At 40.8% G+C, this 21,043-nt stretch overlaps 1 protein-coding gene across 1 annotated transcript in view; it reads left to right on the top strand.

Moving 5' to 3' along the window:
• The window catches only part of DRC11 (dynein regulatory complex subunit 11), a 100,101-nt gene that overhangs the window by 54,947 nt on the left and 24,111 nt on the right, over positions 1-21,043 (top strand). Inside the window, exons 8-12 of the mRNA XM_088523676.1 lie at positions 1,539-1,670; positions 6,215-6,290; positions 12,077-12,183; positions 12,391-12,486; positions 18,537-18,595. Coding sequence (XP_088379802.1) covers positions 1,539-1,670; positions 6,215-6,290; positions 12,077-12,183; positions 12,391-12,486; positions 18,537-18,595 — 470 coding nt within the window. The remainder of the gene's footprint in view (positions 1-1,538; positions 1,671-6,214; positions 6,291-12,076; positions 12,184-12,390; positions 12,487-18,536; positions 18,596-21,043) is intronic.

Genomic DNA, 21,043 nt, shown 5'->3' with positions numbered 1-21,043 from the left:
GGCCCCCTCCTGAGATGCTGCAAATGGTTAGTTACCCTGTGGTAGGTGGGCAGAGCAGAGGTTGGACGTAGAGGTTACCAGATTGGATTTCTGGAAGGGTACAGATGCTTTGGTACAGGATACACTTTGTGTAGCTCTGCTGGTTTTGAATACAACAGGCCTGCTGGGACATTAAAATGGATTTTGAACTCTAGTCAATCTATTAATCTATCCAGGAGAATGAAATGCTTCAGTGCTTATCACCGCAAGATATGGCTGAATGGTGCTTGGGGTTTAAATTACCATATTTAATTAAATGTAAGATACTGAAATGCTTGGGGAAATCCACTAATGAAACTTTGCTGACTGCAAAGTATAGGCCTTGTCATTTTCCCCTTCCTTCCACTATCCAATCTTTAATGCATTAAAACATTCCTTAGAAAACAAATATTTTTACTGCTACAAAAATATTAGTCTTAACCTTGAGAACCTTCTAGTTTGTGCTTTTTTTTCCACATTATGGTCATTCCTAAAAGTCCATTAATACATTTCAATTGCCACAGATTGTTTTACATGTACCAGTAGATGATCAAATAATTCATCACTGGACAGGGTAGCACAAGTGAAGGTGCCTGGAAACAAAAAATGGTAGGAAAAGCAAGTTGCACCCTCTGCTTGTTTTCTAGCAGTAAAGCATTAGCAGCCAAGAGCAAAACTGATAAACTCACATCGCTCCACCCATAGCAGTTACTACAGATTTGCAAGGACACAAATACTAGTCTCCCTATGTGTATCTCTATCCCATGCTTCTCATCCCCTAGAACAATTTCAGTCTTCAGCCAAATATTGAAATTAAACATGCCTCAAGGCAGCCTCAAAAATCCATCTCTATAAAAATCAATCTGCCTTAAAAACACTAAGACAAATTCATAGTCCAAGTCCAGGAGGGGGTTTTTAGTTGTATGTCATTAGGATATTGCGCTTCTGGGTGGTTTCAGGAATTGCTCTTACAGAGTAAGAGCCCTGGCAGCTTGGGACAGAGAGAAATCACCTCTTTCCCAATGATGCATTGCCCTAGTCAGCACCTCGCTAGCACTCCCCAGCAGGACTGCTCTCAGCATAGCTGAGCAGCCTCCCTGTGATGGTTCAGGCTGCTATGAAATTGTCCCCTCCCATGCCTGAGATGGGCCAAAAACAGATTTGTCAGCTCTTGGGTACAACTCAAGGTCTCCTTTCCCACTCCCCCTCTTACCTCAAAGGCAGTTGCAGAGGATGAGGGTCACAGCAGCTGCAAAAAACCTGCCCATTTACCAATTGCTTGCGAGTGCCACACACCATAGGAAGAGCCTTTGGAGTTACCTTGGTCATTATCTGAATGACACAGGAAAAGGCAGTTGGTCAGTACTTAGCCAGACAGCCACCAACCAGCAAACCACATGTTGGAAAGCTGAAAGTAAAAGCAAAGCTACATGGCACTTCAGGACTCGCACAGCACCCACCTAACACCTCATCTACAAAAACATGGACCAGCCCTTCACATTCTTCTTTGTCTATTCCAGGTTGATGAAGAACTGACTGCCAAAGAAGAGGCTGCTTTACAGAAAAAGCCCAAAAAGGACAAAGAAAAAGAAAAAGGAAAAGGGAAGGAAAAAAAGAAAGAAGAGAAACAGAAAACAGAAAAGAAAGTTAAAGTAAGGTTTCCTGCACTAAGAACGATTAGCAGTTTGTCAAAGAACCAAAGTCATGCATGGGCAGAGACTCAGTTTACATTAGACTAGTCACCAAGGCTATAGGCTTGTATTCAGAAGAAGAGTTCTCAGGCTAATTCCTCTCAGACTAAGGAACTTAGAATTTTACATTTGTCTTATTAGGAAAAGGGAGTTTACATAGCAGTAACTCAGTGTACTCCCTGGGGAAGGGGTGATGCAGGTAGACAGCTAGAGACAGATGAGAGGAAAAACTCTGCAGGTTCCAAGTCTGCAGTTTTCAGAGAACTGATGCTTTTTGTGCAAAGCAGTGGCTATCTCTTTAGCTGGGCATTTCCACTTTTAATGTAGGGTACAGAGAAGTTAGTTCAGCACACAAGAACTAGGAAAAAAAGAATGCTGTTTTTATTACTCATCTCAGTTTGCTTGCATTTCAAACTAATTAGGTACATTTTGCTAAAGGCCACCTGCTTGATACTACAAGCCAATATTTTGCAATCCTGTAAACATTTTCAGTTCAGGTTCTTTGGATGGGAACTCCCTTTTGCCTCAAGGCACAGGGACATCATCTGAGCCTGAGCTGCTGCTCTGTACGATGTACTCCCTGACGTCTGATACAGCATGCCTGTCATTTTCCAGAGGGTGTGCTTTTAAATTATTTCAGGAGAAACTTAAGAGGAAAACACCTGGCAAACAGCAGCCAGAGGGTAATGAAATTGTTCCACTGCAACATTCAAAAATAGGCTCTGTAACAAAAGGTAGGGGCTTTTGCTGAAGCAGTAGCTGTTTCTTTGCTTTTGCTTTAAAGCAAAATAATTTTAATGTTTTAAGAAAATAGCTTATGAATTGGTAAGATTTATGAATTTTAAGTGTTATTAATCTCTCACTGAGATGAGAAGGAGGAATTTTCTGAGAAAAGTTTACTTTCTCCTTGCAAATTTTACACAAATCAAACTGTAAACTCTAACTACAGAACAATCACCAAAAATGCTATCTTGAGACAACACCCAATCTAATTCAGATGGAGATAAAGCATTACCTTACAAGTCAGAGAGTGTTTGCATCATCTGGCAAAGATGTCACATTCAGATAGTGAAGCTGCCTTCTTTGCAGCGATGTTTCAAGCTTCAGGTTTCTGAATTTTTATCTTCTTTGGCCTCCCCCACACAAACATGCCCATGGAGCCACGGGAGCAGCACACAGACACGTACTTCCCCAGCCCTAATAGCCCGATGTCCCAGGGCCAGCTAGGAAGGGCAGCGGCTGGTCCCGCACACACAGTCCTTCAGGGAACCCGAAAAATTGATTTCTGCTCATGCACATCTTCAAGCATCACTGAAAGCATCAGACCCCAAGCACTGGAAGGGGGATCGCAGGTGCCACCTCATTGTCACATGGTGAGAGCTGAGCCCATCTCAGGGGGCCACGGCACAGGGTACAATGCCTGCAGCTCTGAGCCCAGTCACACTGATGCTGGATCATCCCCCATGCTGCTGGCAACAAGTCCTGGCACAGAGTCCAGCTCTGTGTGACCCTTTGGCACTGCAACCCCCTACGCCTGCACAAACACTGCAGAGCTCTGGGCAAAAGCGTAGATAAAATGCATGTACAAAAGCAGTTTGCTTAGAAAAAGCTTTTGAAATTACAGTCTTTAAAGAATATTGCCATTCACAGCTGTAGAATCCTGTACCTTCTCATAAGCCAGGTTCAAGTGGAAAGCATTTACCCAGGGGTCCTCTACTAGCTTTCCAAAGCTTTTCCTTTATGGTCTGCCCTTCCCCATGCAGCTGGCCCAAAACAAAGCCCTGTGATGCCTCTGGACTTGCAGCATAGGCAAGGGAAAAGGCTGCTACAGACACCTCAAACTAAGCCAAAGCAAGAGGCTAATATTCAGACATGCTCAAAACACCAAATCCATCCTCATTTTCCAAAGGCAGATGGCAAACTTGTTCATCTGCTTAAAAACATGACTTCCACAAGATGCATGCAATCCCTCACTGTTTTTCATCTTTTACTAGATAAGAACCAATTCAATACCAAAAAATGAATCACACTGCCCTCAAAGCCTCAGAAAGGTGATTTCAAATATGTGGAAAAATAAAACACAATATAGAGCTCTGGGACTATATAACTTGATGTCATTCTTGTCTCTTCAGCCATCACAAGTCTTGACAAGTAAAACTCAGAGCCACTATCAGGTTCTCTATGGTTCATTGAAAAAGAACAAAGGGAACATTCTTCCAAAGGTTATAGCTCTGATGGGGAAAAATAGTGGCTAAGACCAGTTGAGGAGGAGTTGGAAAGGCTCTAACAGCAGGACTCTTATTAAAATATGTATAGGCTATAAGTCATAGTGATGCAGTCAGGGAAAAAAAAATTCTTACTTTGAGTTCTTTAAGAAAACAGAAGTTTGATCCCAGAAGGAAATTTAAGCATTTCTGAAGCCTGATAGCAATCTTAAAACACATATTTAATATCAAAGTAATTTCATTTTCTTCTCTGCAAGGTGTTGATCTGATCTCCCATTGGGCACCCAAGGAGAAAAAAAGAAAACTTCAGCACTGTATGATCCCTCTAACAGCAGAGCACAAGTTAGACCAGCCTGACCTGTTCTGCATAGTAACACGCTGCAACCTGCCTGGTTCACAGGCCAGGAGCAAGGCAGCACAATCCCAAATTTCATCCCGCAATATTCAGTAGTGAGATGCATTTTGCCCTAAGTGAAATCCATCACCAAAATCTCCATAGCAAAAGTGCAGAACAAAATCAGTTTAGAATATTGCCTGGTGTAGAATGAGAATTCTTTGGCACAAGTCTGACTTTGAAAAGATTCAGAAACAGTAAAAACATTTATTCCTTTATATGTACTTAAACTGAAGAACGCACTGATGGCTCAAGGGTGCTTTAGAAGAGAATAAGCAGGGAATCCGTCATCTGAATGTAGAAAAATACATCAACTGACATCACGTAACTTCAAAAGGAAAAAAATCTTTACATTGGCTCTTATTCTATTAAGAAAGGCAAGAGGGGATAGGAGAGCAGGATTCTGCAACTGGTCTTTGGACACAGAAAGGTTTTGAACAAAGTCAATGAACCTGACACAGCAATATTACCTGCAGAGTATAAAATCATTGAAGCCAGTAGTTAAAATGATTTATTGGCTTATTTTTTTTAAAATAAAAGAAATGTGAATGTTCTTTATGATGTTCAGTAGCTAAAAATGAGTAACTCCCATTTTTGGACCTCTGCTTTTTTTAAATAATTAAAAATCTTCAGTCTCCCTTACAACAGTGTATTTTAGTCATTTTCTGACAAGTACATGTCATTGAAAAGTGCTAAAAGCAATACAGCAGATTTGGATTGTGCCTGCTGCAAGAAGCCCAGGTACAAATCAAAGTCCCAGAAACAGAGAAAACTGGAAATATATCAGAACAACAGAGAATGAGATCCACGTGTTCAATCTGTAGGCACTTGCTTTACCAAACTGATTCTTGACCTATGAATTACACTCCTGAATCTTCCAAATGCATCTGTAGACTTTACGGTGGGAGAAAGAAATGCATTTAGGTTTGCATGTTTATGGCCAAACTATAATTACTGTAACACAATTTTAAATGGACATTTAATAGTTCACATGACCCGGCTGCAGTGGTATCCGCCAGTAGCCGGCATGCTAGGGCATCCAGTTACAAGGACATACAGCGGGATTTTCTGACAGGGAGGGAAGGGAGAAAAGTTACTTCAGGGAATGATCCTTACTGATAGTGAGAGCTGTACAGACTGCACATTCATTAAAGCCTTAAACAACTTGTGTTATCTTGCACAAATCCAAGTTCACCTCCTCCCCAGGGATCTAATTTTCCACTAATAGCTATAAACTTGCTAAATTTTAAGTGCTTATGATTGACTAAGTATAAAACTTCTGATAATCTTCTGACAAGTTTTTTTTTTTCTTTTCTCTCAGAAATACTGAGTCAGTGAAATCAAAATGTTTCAGGAGCATGTCCATGTCAGTTACTTTAGACAGGAAAATGTCAAAATATTTTGTTAAAGTTGAAACAAGATACTTCGTTTTGCAAAAAATACTAAGATCAGTATTCTTCCTGATTACAGATAAGAAGTTTCAGCAGTTTGGAATTACCCACAGGTTGGGGATTCCTTGTTTCTTCTTTCCCTCCCCCACACCTTTTCCACCACTTAGGAATAACAACTGAAAAATATAGCCAGATAACTTGATTGGCACTTTGGAAATCTCCCACTTGCATTAATCAAGTTCAGTTAAGCACACATTTCCAATTCTTGCAACCTCAGTAGATTAACTGGTAAATTGACCCTCACTTCTCTTAAGGAAATAAGACTTTCCTATAACCTGCTAGGATAAAAACATGATTTAACAGCTTACTGCATGGTATGAGGAAGCAGTTTCTTACTCTTGTAAATGATTTAAAGAAACTCAAATCATGACATTTTGTATACTTACGAAGCCTCCTCATACTAAAAATCTGATTGTTTCTCACCCTCTGATTTAGGGAGAAGAGGAAGGCTGGAAAATGGCTCCCAGTAATTTCCTGCCAGTAATGGAGGAAGGAAGCATTCAATACAACGGTCAGTAGAAAGCAAACAATTACAACTGGAATGCTCTTCTGATTCAGCTTAATTATGTCTTTCCTATAAAGTCAAAATACCAATTGCTGAAAGCATCAACACTACAGAAGCACATTAGATAAAGCAGAGTTTGTGATGGGATTTTCAGTACCTCACATCTTCCTGGAAAGTCTCTGTAAAATAACTGGGCTGACCATGCAGGAAGACACAGCTCTAAGTAAAAGTGGCCAAACTAGACCCAAGCGCTTTAGTGTACACAGAGAAGCTTTATTATCACTTTTGTCACCTTCAGAAAATCCAAATGGCAAATAATTCAGACGCAGTGCACTATACAGCAGGTTTCAGCCTCAGTATTTGCCTGCTCCTGTAGTTCTTTATCCTGTTTTTATCATTCATGGAACATGTCCCTTGAGTTTTTCCATCTACACTGCAACTAGTGAGATTATTTTTACATCATTTAATAAAGGATTTTTTTTAAACAAAGGTGGCATGGGAAGTGCTGCTGGACTTTGAATCTACTTTTCTCAAAGTATATGCAACTTAACAGATGTAAGTGACTTTCATAGCTAGGAGACTACCTGGTTTTTTATTTTGAACAATAAAAAGGCAGATTTTATTCAATCAAAGCATTTTTGTTAAAGGATATTCTGCTCCTTCCATTTTCTCTTCCCTCCCTTTATACCTGATGCCTCTTTCTCCATCTCTTAACTGCTTATCTTGAACATGCACCCTATAGACACACAAGTGAGGCAGCAGGTCCTTGTGCTGGGCACAGAAGAGAAAGGGAATGGACAGCCTGACCCATGAACAGCATGATAGGCCTCCAAGGGTCAGACAAGCACAAATTAAAGTTCTCAAAGTGCATCTCAGTCTCAAAGATCAAAACTTTCAAGCTTCTCTTTCATTATTCCATGCACATTTTATCCTCAAGCCATTATTTTTCAAAACATCTTTTCTTCCCCCTACTCTGGAGAATTACTAATTTGCTAAAATTCCTCATCAGAAAATCTCCTTTATTCCCTCCTGCTAAAAAATCACTGGCATCAAGTCTTCTGCCTAATTTGGATTGGCTGAAGGGAAAGAAGTTCACAACTGACTTTCCAAATTTACACCAGCACAATTTTGCCTGACCTCTGCCTTCTAACAAGCACATTTCTCTTACATGCCCTAACTCAGAGAAGCTAGGCAGTCAAAGGGAGACTCTTGCTCGAGTGCTACATCAGAACCCTGCTGAATTCAGCAAGAGCCCTACATAAGGGAGCAAGTATAGGTGATACTGAGCCTTAACTCATTACTATTATTACATCCATGCTTTCCTGTATGCTCAGGGACTAAATGGCATCTTACTGCCAAGAAGAGCAGCACTGAGACTGCAGCATCTAAGTCCTCAATAAAATGCTGAACTGTGAAAGTCATTTCTTCATGTTCAAGCAGGTCCCTTGTCCATGTTGTGGAAAACGCATTTGGTTATAGTCCCCCACATAAGGGCTTTAAACAATGCTTTCCAACATGGGCATGGATATGACCAAATAGAAGCACTGTGGGTGTTGACAGTTTGAGAAAAGGAGATGCCCAAATTCCACAGCTAACTCGGGCAATAATAAAGTTACAAGAAGATAGGGGACATTTCTTAGCCCAAACTGTAACTGAATGCTACAGTTTATGTACTGCCATACCAACAAAACACATTCTTTATGGCTTGCCAGCATATAATGGAGGATTACTCATGAAGTTAAGGGGTGAATTAGGGCTCTCAGCTTTCATGAACAGCCCACCAAGCCAAGGACAATTCAGGGCAGTTACTATCTGTCCATGGAGCCTGGTTCTTCACTCAGCCCTCAGAATTGCATGCCCAAAGCCAGCACGAATACCTTAGCTACATCCCAACAGCGCTTGCAGGAGCAACACATTTGGTAGGTTAGGTCACACATGGGCACAAGCCTGTGGTGGTAGAAAAGCTCCAGGACATCAGCCAGACTTCAGCACTGCTGCTCATCTCCAGCTTACCCCACAGGAGCCAGCAGCTGGAGCCACAGCTCCAAGGACACAATAGGAAACACCATCTGTACAGAGCACAACCAGAAACCCTCGGAGTGCAAAGAGCCCCTCTGCCAGCTTCTAATAGCAACAGTTGCCTTAAGCACAGCTAGAGTTTAATAGTTTAGCTAAGCTTAACAGTTTCTTTTCCTCGTAATTGCCCAAGTCTGTTTGACCCATGGTTATTTTTAGCAAAATTAATTCCTCCAAGCAGCACAGCGCCCTACCCTCATTCGCCATCGCTGAGTCTTTTACTGCAAGACAGTGTCTAACCAGTCACCACCACCCATTTGTCACAGTCCTACCTGGTGGCTGTTCAGAAGTATTGTATTCTTTATCCACTATGGACAAGGTTTAGTTTTTCAAGGCACCAGGAAACCAACCTAGAACAACTTTAGCCATAAAAGCTTAATGATTTTCTTATACTGTAATTTACTGCATTTATTTTTGTAGCAGAATTATCTTGAAAGTGTTTTGTTATTGTTGGGATTTGAGGGCTTTTTAACATTGGGGTCATTTTTCCATTCTTATGTAGAAATTGGTCAATTCTTATCAGTCTGCATAGAAGTTTAGCTTTTATACTGCATAATCTAGAAAACTGGAGCTGGGTTATGCAAAGTTTATATCAGGTACCTCTACACTGGAAGCATTTATAGGCTCTTATGAGCATTACTAAAATTTACTCAAGTGATAGCTGTTAAAGGAACAATTTGGTTTTCTGAATTCTGTCCCCCTCAACTAAATCATCCCATCCTCACATCATTAGTTTAGTTCTTACATTACTTAAACCTTTTCAGAGATGCAGGTCAGTTTTCACAAAGCTCTGAACATTTTAGTTCCAGACCCGTCCCCCTCCTCAATATCTTTTTCCTCCACCAAGCTAAAACTCAATTTAGCTGAACCTTGTGAAGACTTTTGGTCTCCCAAAACCATATTTGGCAGTTTTACTACTTGCTAAACTACATTTGCCAAGCCCTAAAACACTCATTTTATATACTGTTGTTGGAAAGAACCAGTCTCTGTGCAGGCCACATCGAACTTTTACACAGGAATAGCAGGAGTTTATGTGGAGCAAATGTAAGCAGTCTGAGTCATCACCTCACAGTCCTCATGGTTTTTACCTTTGCGAAACCCCTGTGAGGCCGCAAAGCGCTAGTTCCTCCATTACACAGATGGCCAGGTGACATTTATTACTTGCTCAGTTAGCAGATACTTGAGTTGGAACTTGAGTTCGACCCAAACTGTAAGATGCAGTAATACTGCATGTTTTTATCTGCATCAAAAGATTTAACCTCCTGGCAACAGGGCTTGAAAGTGGTCATGTTAAGAAAAGCCTCAGGCTTCAGCTAAGATTACTCCATTTATTAGTCATAGGCTGCTCTCTGATATTCCAAGATACTGGAATTACTTACTAGCCTGCAGAGCAAAAACTATTGTGCCCAAAGGGCTGGTGTTTACAGTCCCATTAGATTGCTCTGCCTTTTGGATTCTCAGCTAGAACACCACATGTAGTCCAGAGATAATCATGCACTATTTTAAAAGAGCTAATTTAAATTGCTCTATGCACACAGAAATAGTTCCCATAACTGGATGACCCTGTCTGCAACAAAACACCAGGCTCTTTTGACTGGCCAGTGAAAGCCTAACATCCTTAGCCTCCTGACCTTACTTTAAAAGTAACTGTCAGATATACAAAACGTTTCTAAGAACAACATAGCAGCTAACACCTAGGAGTTATTGATCTCCCTTCTAAAATTAGGGACCTCTAACCTAGTGGCTAATAAAGCACTCTGAACTCATTGCCAGGTAATATCAAAGGCTGTGGCCTGAGCTCTGTGAGGATTATCACTGGTTTGTCTGCAGTGGGCATTAACCAGTAATCCATTAACAAAATGACAACAAACAATTATGGAAAAATAAAATAAAAATCTATGGACACCTCCATAAAAAATAAATACCTTAAACCTAGGACTCCTGTGAAAACAGAGCCCTTTCAACCTGTTGACCCAGCCAAGAAAGTGTTTAAAAATTCACATTATTTCCATGTAATATCCCCTTTCCCCAAGGCTTAAATTCCAAAGTAGTAACCCTGGAGGAGTTACCTTCCAGTGAGGGCAAATCAGCTTTCCTTCTTGAAATATTATGCAGCATCTGTCAGGCCATTTGATGGCCCAGGAGTAATTTAAAGCAATTAGCATCTATACCTTTGAGTTTCTTTCCTTATGGCGAAAAAGGTACTGTCCTCTTACATCACTACCACTTTTAGCTATGAAATTAAGACTACTCACCTGCAAAAACTATTCCCTATGTGTAAAGCCACAAATACTCTGCACATAATTGGAGTCTGAAAAAACTCTTAGAGGATGAAGGTAGCAGCCAGTATTGTATTAACTGGACTAAAACTTGAATGATCTCCTATGGGTACTGTGAAAATCTTTCTGAATTTATAGTGCCTTAGAAACAGCAGTGGGCACACAAAGTATATCCTGTACAAAACAGCTTCATAAAGGAGCCTATATCTTAAAGTAGAAAGCTGTCATTTTAAATCATCTGGAAATTGAATTAGCACATACTGCTGGAGATTGACTGTCATTAGAGATACTATCAGGGCTTGAAATGCAGAGAAATGAAAGATATGAATTGTCCTTTTAAATTAGCTCAAAAAATGTAAAAGGAAAGGCGTTTCCATTTAAAAGGTACCTTTTGCTAATAGCAGTGAATTCAGACAGAGCTTGCCAGACTTCATTCACTTTTCTTTCTAAAGTACAAAATACAGCTTGCCTCAGAAAGAATTGAACCTCAGGATCATCTAGTATGTTATCACAAACAGGACTTTTTGATCACCAGCTTGCCCTGTTCCAGGACTTGAATCTCCTTTTACTCATCTTCTATACATTTAATGCTAACAGATAAAGACACTGTATCAGATAGGCAACGTGTGTTTTTCAGGAAAGACTCCACTGCCTCAATTACCATCAGGCTTAAAACTCTCCAGATACCATTAAAACTCAGCATGGCTCTACATCACTCATGGGTTGGATACAGCTTATTGCTGACAGACTTGCTGTCCCCCTCGCATCCCATTTCCATGTTCAGTGCAGTCCTTTACATATATCCCAGTGCTCCTGGCCCATATTTTGGGTTCATGTGAATTATGATAAAGGCTAACTTCTTTCACAGGTTTAAATGTTAGCTTTCAGCAGCTGAAAATCCTCTTTCAATCCACATTAGATAACTGATTAGGAGAAAAAAAAGGGAAGCTCCCCATTTTAAATGGCACCTTTTAGTCACCAAGGCAGCTGTACACCATCCAGGAGACATTCAGGACAGGAACCATTTTTGGCACTTCATGGTAAAGATTTAAGCACAATCTTGTCAGACTGTGGCAGGACACAGACACAACAGTTCAGCCTATACCATACTATCTACTCTTGCAGGTGAGCAACACTCCAGGCTTTCAGCTTCACAACCAGCAAATGACAACATTGATATCTCATTATTATCCTCTTGAAATCCAATACCAATTTACAGCCTAAGGCCAAAAAGAAAATGTTAACCTCAAGATTTACAGATCCTAGCAAAAAAGGGTTCTAAACTTGCTAAGGGGTCCCTAGGGCCTGCTACTTTCATGTTGCTAATAATTTAATAAAAGCTGCCTGAAACTACCTATTTTTTGCCTCCTGAAGCAGTTGGAGAAACCAATGACTTCTGTGACTTTTCTCCTCTTCTTTCTATCTTTTGGATAACAGCCGTTTGGAATAACAGAGATGAGGGATGGAATTTCCTCCAGGAGCGTGACCCAGAACTGATCAAACAGGAGAAGCGGGAAGAAGTGGAGAAGGAGATCAGAGTGCAGGTGTGCTTACAGTGCTAGGAGGACACTAATAACATACATTGCCTCTGTATATTCCTCTGTGGCTGTAAGAACTGGCCCCAGCATAGACCTTACCTCCTTCCAGAGTCTCTATCTGTTCTTTAATGCTTGTTTAGCTGAACATTTGTCTGAGGTGCTGTGGCAGAACAGAAGACTTCGATAAAGATGCAGCTGTGTTTGTCTGGGTAGGTTGATGAGGTGATGCGACAGGAAGTGAAGAATCTCAAACTGGTTGTGGACAAGGAGCAGAGCGATGAGCAAAAAAAAGGGAAGAAAAGTGAAAAGGTAAGAGCAACAATTTGCAAGGTGAAACTCCATTCTTCCTTATCCATATGTGCAGGGATCAGCAAAGCCTAGTTTCTCAGACACCTGTAATCAAAAGGCCTGCCCTAGATATTTACTGAATCTGAAGCCAGAAGTATCTAACATCTGTTCATCTACAAGCTTTTTCAGGGCCCTCTTAGCTCATATTAACCTTTGTAAGTATTAAGACATGTTGAGCTATTTTGAATATAAAATTTTACAAGATAGATAAGAGATTTCCAATCAAACAAGAAAACTCAAACAGTCCCTCTCTTTATGAAGGTGACTGGTTCATATTAATAGAAAGTCATCCAAGGAAGACATATCCAGGTGACAGCAAGTTTTCCCAGTTACTGTTTTCCCTTCTAAACGAGGACTCCTTAATACCCTTCCAATTTGTACAACAAAAATTCTGAGAGATCACCAGTAACTTTTGAAAGTCTTGGGGAAATCATTAATTTGTCTATAACACATAATACATATGCAGCCAAGTACACGTTAACTATGTCACTACTTGCTGTTGAAGGGTTTGGGAACCTGTGGTGAAGCCAAGTTAACTTAGGTATATGAAATCAGCAGCATAGATTTAATGTGTTACCCACTGAAACACAGCACATGTCATGTTCACATCTAGTTTCACAGCATTACAATATACACAAATTCCACAGCTTGTGGTTCTCTGAATTCCTTACCTAAGCGTTTAAGCTGTAAATCATGTCAGTATAAAATAACTCAAAGCTTACAGACCCTACCATTCAATCAGCAGTTCTACTTAAAATGCTCAGGGCAAAGAGCCAACCCTAATCTCACATTGTATCTCATTTCTGTAATCCTTTTTGCATGCAAATGCTTGCTTTTGCAGTACTTGTACTCAAATTGTGTCTAAAAACGTTCCTTCACCTGACAGAGGTGCAAGGGCAATTTAATAATGCAAGGACTGAAGTGACTTTGAAAACTGATACCAATTGGATTTCTGAATCGCTTTCAAAAATAGTAAGACTTAAGATTCCCAGCTAAAACACTGCAGCAGACCTCCCATGTGCTAACTTGGTCATTCTAGATCAGCTGGTCGAAGCTCTGCTTTGGGATGTCACATGGAATTTCAAAGCTTAATATCAGCTTTTTCTTCAATATGTTGAGATGGTTTGATGGCTGTTCGACTTTTGTTTCCCCATGTTGTGCCAGTAACCTGAAAGGTGGGAGGCTTGGGGGGAAGAAATGCTTATTAAGCAGTGTTATCAGTTCCCAAACAATTATCTCTTAGAAAAAAAAATCATCTATTTTGAGGTGGGTAATTGAATCATACTCAGTTTTTAGCCAAAACATGTTTCAGATGCAAAACTAATTGAAAAAAGTTTTTCCAAAGAGCACTGGCAAAGGCTTTTCTAATATTTGTGCAAATATCTCAGCCCATAAACCAACACAGTGCATGCATACCTGCTCCCATCAACATCAGGTCTGCTTTATGGAAGTCTAGGCTACGTAACAAGCATAAACAAGAAAAACTTTGCAAGCAGTTTATTCACTTGCTATTTAACAACAATTCTCTTTTTACAAGGCTTCTACCACCACATTTTGGGACCCATAGTCTCCTTCTAAACTATGCAGTGTCAAACAGTTGCGTCCTTTGATTCTCATCATACATGTGAACACATCTATAGCTGTGTGTAAAGCATTTCCCCACCCAAAAGGATACCCTGCAAACCAAACAGCACCCTCCAGAGAATACCTTTCTGTGCTCTCCATCAACAGGGAATGGATGACAGGAGTAACCTCTAAGTGAGCTTTTAGAAAACAGTTTCCTTTCCTGTCTAGGCAGAGCTGCCTCATTTCACCATCTCTTCTGTGTTGTTCCACAGAAAAGGATTTCTTCTGTTCTTTTTTTTTTTTTTTTTTTTTTTGCAAGAAGATAGCACAGTAGGACTAGGGCTTCTCTGTTGTCAGGGTAGTCTCTATGTCAGGGTGTGCATTCTCTGCCTTCGAGAGCATGTTCAATGGATGTCCGAATAAATTGTCAGGTACACATTTAAAAAAATCTGCCTGTCCTTCAGGAAATAATTCAAGTATGAAGGCTTTTTCAGTAGTCCCCTTCATGAGGAATTCAACACAGGCATTTTGGATTTGGACTCCCCCACAGTCAGTGTTTCAGCTGGCTCAAGCCTTAATTAAACAAAGTCTAATCACTGTAGCCATACTTGATGCCACTCCTTTATTTCAAGGCAATACACTTTCTAGGCTAAGCTTTGTCACAGACTTCCAAACATTCAGATACCACTGAACACTAAAACTTGCGTTTACCCCTATCAAACTCCTCTTTCCACCCCTGAAGATAAACAGTCCATTTAACACTTTCAGGAGAAAAAAAAATGAGCTTACGTAGAAGGGTAAGTTGTTCTTCTCATTACTAATAGGTCTCCAAATCATTAGGCTCTTGTGGAAATAAACCAGTCAGGTCCAAGATGCAGTGAGTCACCTCACTGCCCTTTGAAGCCCAAACCACATGCTTCTGGACTGGAAGCCTCTCACCTCTCAACCAGAAGTTGTCCTCCTTCAGATGGAGGTACAGAGCATGCTGGGTTCTCAACAGGGAAGGTGCCACAGCCTTGGAGAGAGGATGAGGATACAACAGAAGCACAGCAGTTCAGCTTTCTTGTGCAAATTGCTTTTCCTTCATTATGCATAGTGGCAGGTGAAAAGAAAACTGATCATCTGCCAGCCATGGATCAGCAAGCTAGGATTATAAGCACCTGTGTAAAGGGAGTCTGAAAAAAGATTTGAGATGAGTGGCTCCCAAAGAGAGATATGACATTGATGTCTATGAAGGCCGGAAGGGAGTTGTCAGGAGGTCTAATTCCCCACACCCAGCCTAGAGTCTGTTACAAAGCACCTGAAAAGAAAAAGCTTTTCAGCAGTAACTGGTTTATGACTCAGTGGCATCCCTGTGCCAACAAACTTTCTTTTAGCAAAATGTTCTTCTCTTGAGTCCATGCCTTGCAGCTGACAGATCAAGTCTAATTTTGGTGGCTTAGCAGAACCCAGCTACTTTACAGGCAGTCACTTCAGATGTGCCAGGTCCCCTAGTCCTGGTGGTCAGTGAACTTTGCAGCCAAACACACCAGCACAGACTTGGCTTTTTTTAAATGAGCTCTCTGTAGTCACTAAGCTGGAAGTTACATTTGAGGGTTTATCAGGGTGTTTTAGCTTAGCCCATTGCAATGCTCTTCCTACTGTCCTCCTCTAAGAGCTTGCTTTGGATCCAGCTCCTGGTACAGCCCCTAAGTGAACACACCCATGCATACACAAGCCTCAGAGAAAAGCATAGGGGTCATGGGAACCTACATCAGCTGCTTCCTAAATAGGGCTTGCTAGCATCTCCCCAAGAATTAAAACATCACTATTAGATACTGCCAGGCAGAACTAAAGCACCTCGGAGCAGGGAAGCTGTAGCAATGGCTCACAACAACAGTTTGGACATTCTACAGACTTAAGAGCAAAGCTGCAGTGGATAAGGCCAAAAAATGGGAGACTTAAGTAGTTATGATATGAAATAAGAGCTTGGTGCACAGTTTTGGCTGCACCAGAAGTGAAGACAGACTGGGTTTGAGGACAATGATTCACAATCCCTGTTGGATTTATCTGCAGCTGCTGAAGAGATTACCACCCAGAGCTCTCAGCACACTGTGGGGGCCGTAACCTCTTCAGATGCTGCAGCTAAATCCAAGAGGGATCACAGATTAGATCCCCATATTCAGCAAAGGCTTAATAGTCAATGGAACACCTTGGTAATAAGGACCTTTTCCAGCGCAATTATCAGAGGCTCCTCAGCCTTAGATTTGCTGGGAAAGATTTCTCAGTGCAAATGCACACACGCCGACTAGTGCGGCATGGATGAGGGAGGAACAGGCCACACGAACCAGCACTGTGGAAACTATGGTTCCCTGCTGCCTTTCTTCTCTATAAATCTGCACTTGCTGAGCCCCCCAGGTAGGCATGATCCAAGGAATCTCCTCAAACACTTCCTATGCTCCTTCTTACACAATGCCTGTAAGCAGTAAGATAGCTAAAGACAGCTCCCAAGCCAAGCGTGAGGCAGATCCTGCCACTCAGCATGGGGCAGTCACCTCCTCTCAAGAGACTTCTCCTGCCCTCTCTGAAAGCAGAGATGCTCTGCTCTTGAATCCGGCTTTAAGTCTATCCCATGTTCACCCTTAGCAAGATCTGAGCTACCCCAAACACTTTAATGGGACCACACAAAGAAAAGCTGCCACCCTGAGCATGGAGATGATGTTCTGTCATCTGCCAGCTGATAACTACAGTTCACTACAGTGACATGTCCAAGCAGAAGGTAACTGTGGAGATGGATGGCTACATAAGCTAGACTGACATTTCAGAGACAGAAACAAGGTTTTCATTATAAGAATAGGCATGTTGACATTCATTGAACACTATCATTTTCTGAATAAAAGCAGTTCCCAATAAGACATATTGGAGGAAAGCGAATGTCTACAATTTTTATTTATCCTTATCACATCTTAGGGTTGGTCCCATTTCCCATAAATGTTGATACTAATTAGAAAAGCATATTTTTCCCCCTGCACAGTGCATTTTTGTTTTGATCTTGAGTTGCTTTATTGGTGAAGCTGCCTTGAGGACAAAACAGTTGGCCAGTAAATTCAGCATGTTTAATATCTTTGTATGGGTAGAAATGAGCTTTCCTTCACAGTCAAACCCCATGATATGCAATTTCTAGCTTGTTGAAGAAAAGCTAAAGAAAAACCTGGAGAAGATTAGAAAAAACCTCTGACAGCTTCTCCATTTCCTCATTTGCTAAAGCTGCATGGCATATGCTTTGGTCTTCCCCATCCTTTGCCTTAAGGAAAACACCACTTGCACTCTTCCAAGGAATTTTTGCTACCAAGCTTGTTAATGCAAAGAAACCTGAGGTGTAGTTCTGCAGAAAGTCATTTGCATTTGTCTAACCCAAAAATTTTAACATACTACCTTTTCCAGTTAGCTTAGCCATATAGCTCTGGGTTTCATTAAATTACATTTGCCTCTAGGTAATTTCTGTTGCATTGTAAATGGTTACAGGTTTACAGGATCCAACCAGAGATTGCTCACATTATAGCTGTCCTAGAAAACTCACGACATTTCTGATTCTTACTGAACCATTCCAGGAAACACTTGATTCACACGAATAGATAGGACTTGCCCCCACCCCAGCATAATCTCTAGAGCTCTACAGAATTATTCATTAGAACAAGAAATTCCCAGGAAAGGGAACAAGCTGTTGGAAAAAAAAATTCTTGATGAACTAAGTATTTAAGCACATGCCTAAATTTAATCCATTGACAAAGTCCCTATGTTTAAATGTTATATGAGTAGTTCTACTGAAGGCATACCAAAGTGCTTTGCAGAACCCAAGTGTGGACACCAGTATTGAACATTAACATAATGGTGTATGGATTAATGATACCATCTCTTCTAATTATCCCTAATCATGAAATGAAGGAGCCTGACAAACGATTCATGTCTGTCTTATGCTTGCCATGGTTTTTCCAAGATGTAAAGAAACTAATCGCAACAGCTCTCCCATAGCATAAGAGCAGCTCTTCTGACCTCGTCAAGCTTCATCCCCAAGGCATTAGAAAAGAGAAAGCAGAATGGATATCTAACAGCTAGGAGGGAAACCAGAGGCTTAAGAGGATTGGATTCAGTTCCTAATCCAGCTGTGAGCACCATGCATAACCACAGGGAAGCTGCTTATGTATTTTAACCCACTGACAGAAGGTGTTTTGCCTTTCCCATGCTTCAGTGAACCATCTCTAAATGGGGACATCTCCTATGCACTGAGACACAGGACTTACTTCCTCCCCTCAGGGCATTCAGGGATATGATTTTTCCATTTGGATTCTTCAGCGGTGAAGACATTAGGAAAACACTAAAATGTTTACTAGCTGGCCTTCTTCACTTCATTCAGATATACAGCTACACTAAAAGCATTAATTCCTGCCTGTTCTTATGATCCTCAGAAAAGAGAGAAGACTGGAAAAAAAAAGTTCAGGATTGACAGAGATCTGACTCCAAACAGGTAAAGACTGCACTGGTGTCCCTGAGCCATCATAGATTGCACCCTCTTTAGTTGCTACACTGTCAAGCCTTTCTTATTTAAAACTATAAAAAGGCAGTTTCAACTTTTTTACGTTTCCTGGCATCAGAAGCTCTACAATAAGTAAAATGCCTTCAACAGCAACTATAAACATGCAAAAGCCTAAGAAAACCAAACCATCAGCACATGCCACTTGAGTGAAAAACATATTGGCATTCCCAATGATTGCTGCTACCTCCTCTGCTCCCTTCTCCCCATCCACATCAGCTGACCATTTCAGAGCATCACACATTAAAGGGCAACAAAACACTGCTTTAATGATATACAGCAGAGATTTTACTGCCTTCAGCAATACTTATTCCGCAACACACCATAACAGCCAGTCTCCATTGACTTCAGTGGGGTTAACTACCATAGGTGAAGCTAAACACATGCAGCATTTTGACAGGATTAGGATTTTGGCCCAGTTTATCTCCCTTTCCAACCCTCAGCAGGTACAGAAGCACCCAGTTTCACTGACTCAAATTTTCCATCTGAAGTCAGAGAAGGGAAACTGCAGATGGTCTTCTTATTCTACAAATCAGCCTTTTATCTGCGGTAAAATGCGTATACTGTATAAAAATCAGTCTTATTTATCAATACAAATTTGGCAAACCTGACAGTCTCTTGAGTAACCTTGCTCATTTCAATAACCTCATTTGAAGGATTTGAGAGCATTTCTTCATGTGACAGTTTTCAGTGATCTCATGAAACATTCACTGATAATCCAGCCCTTTCACCTGTGCACACAATACAGACAGTGCTGAGGGCTGCTGACCCAGCAGCAGCATAGGGCAGGATAGTGAGCTCCCAAGGGAACAGGATTGGAGAACAACATGACCAGCAGCCCACTCGAGCACTGCAGGAGAAAGGGCATGGGGTTTGCACCACAGTCTGTGTAAGACACACAGGGAGACCTGGACTAGCTCATTTGGTCCTATCACTGCACAGATCAGTGAACAAGCTGTAACTTGGCTTAAAGCTGAAAACCTCACCAAGCAAATATTTAAAGTAAACATATCATGGATTAAAACAGAGCATGACCTGTCCTACCAGAGGAGTGCTAAAGTCTGTTTATATTCTGTGCTTTTAAAATTACTCTTAAACATACCTACTTCTTATATGTAATCTTATTAAAACACACAGACATTATAGAATACACTTTCTTTTGGTAGCTGGAATTTCTTTGGCATTTTGGGTCCTCGATTTGTTCCCACCCAGCTGAGCAGAGAAGGAGAAAGCACTTCACAGATAGCCAAGAGGAGTTCAGGTTCATCTCTTACCATGGTGGAGGTATCACAGGGAGTTTAGTGAATAGTGGAGACCAATCACATTGTACTTGGAGGAGACTCAGGGCACCTATCATTAAGCTTGCACAGTAAAAGTAATACGGGAAATACAGAAGTCATGCTCCCAGCAGAAATGCTAGGTTAGTTTCATTCTACCTTCTGCTCATTTTAAAATATATGAACAAAATCACTGGCAACAAAAGCAAGAATCAGAGTGGCAAAATCAACATTGTTGAAGGTGTGTTAAGCTATGTTTCCTTATCACTACTGCTATATTAATTGTGCCTCTAAAACAGCATAAATAATTTTCCAGCTGAAATGGAATGTCTGCAATTCTAAAGTTATATATTTGATTTTAGTAGCAACCTGAGAGCTGCTGTTAAATATTTTACTGTAGCAATGCCATGAAGTCTCAAATAGGATTGGTGGCAGAAAGAAATAAAGCAAACTGGGACATTTGGAGAAATAGCGTGCAAAAGTGTAAGCTGCAAAAAACCTAGAAAGGTTATTGCTCACCCTAGCAATATTGCAAGGACTTTAAGTAGGATTGTTCATTTTGTCAAGTCACTGAAGCAATATTAATCTGCAGCTCCCGCTACCATATACTGTCATTGAAAGTAGATGAGATAGACTAAAGGGGAACATCACAGCGATACGATTGGACTAAGTGTGGTAAAAAGCTTTCCTCAAACTTCCTCTGGCCAGCTGGCCCAGGCAGTACAATAGATGGGGTACTGGTTGCTCCAGTTGAGTCATTCTAAGTATGTTCTAATGAGATGAGGCTCAGGCTATTGCAAACAGGAAGAATTCCTGCAAATTCCAGGAAGTAGTAATGAATTGCTACTAATTGCAGTGCTAAGTGAGTAAGTATAGTGATGATAGCAATCCTATTTTATATAATTTAAAAATAATTTCCCAGTCATTGTTATTAATGAATGGTTCCATTACACAAGTCATAATTGATCTGGCATCACCTGGAAATGGGTAATGAAATCATTGCAAGAGGGAGCCATGGGTGTGCAAGATAGTAAAGGATTTCTTGCCATGATGCAGAAAGAGGTACTTATTGATTATATATTGATGGAGCTAATCACTAACCTTA

This window comes from Tinamus guttatus, unplaced genomic scaffold (assembly GCF_059628265.1).
Source record: "Tinamus guttatus ecotype Peru unplaced genomic scaffold, ASM5962826v1 Tinamus_guttatus_pri_ptg000197l, whole genome shotgun sequence".
Classification (NCBI taxonomy): Eukaryota; Metazoa; Chordata; class Aves; order Tinamiformes; family Tinamidae; genus Tinamus; species Tinamus guttatus.
This window is presented reverse-complemented; position numbering and strand designations above follow the sequence as displayed.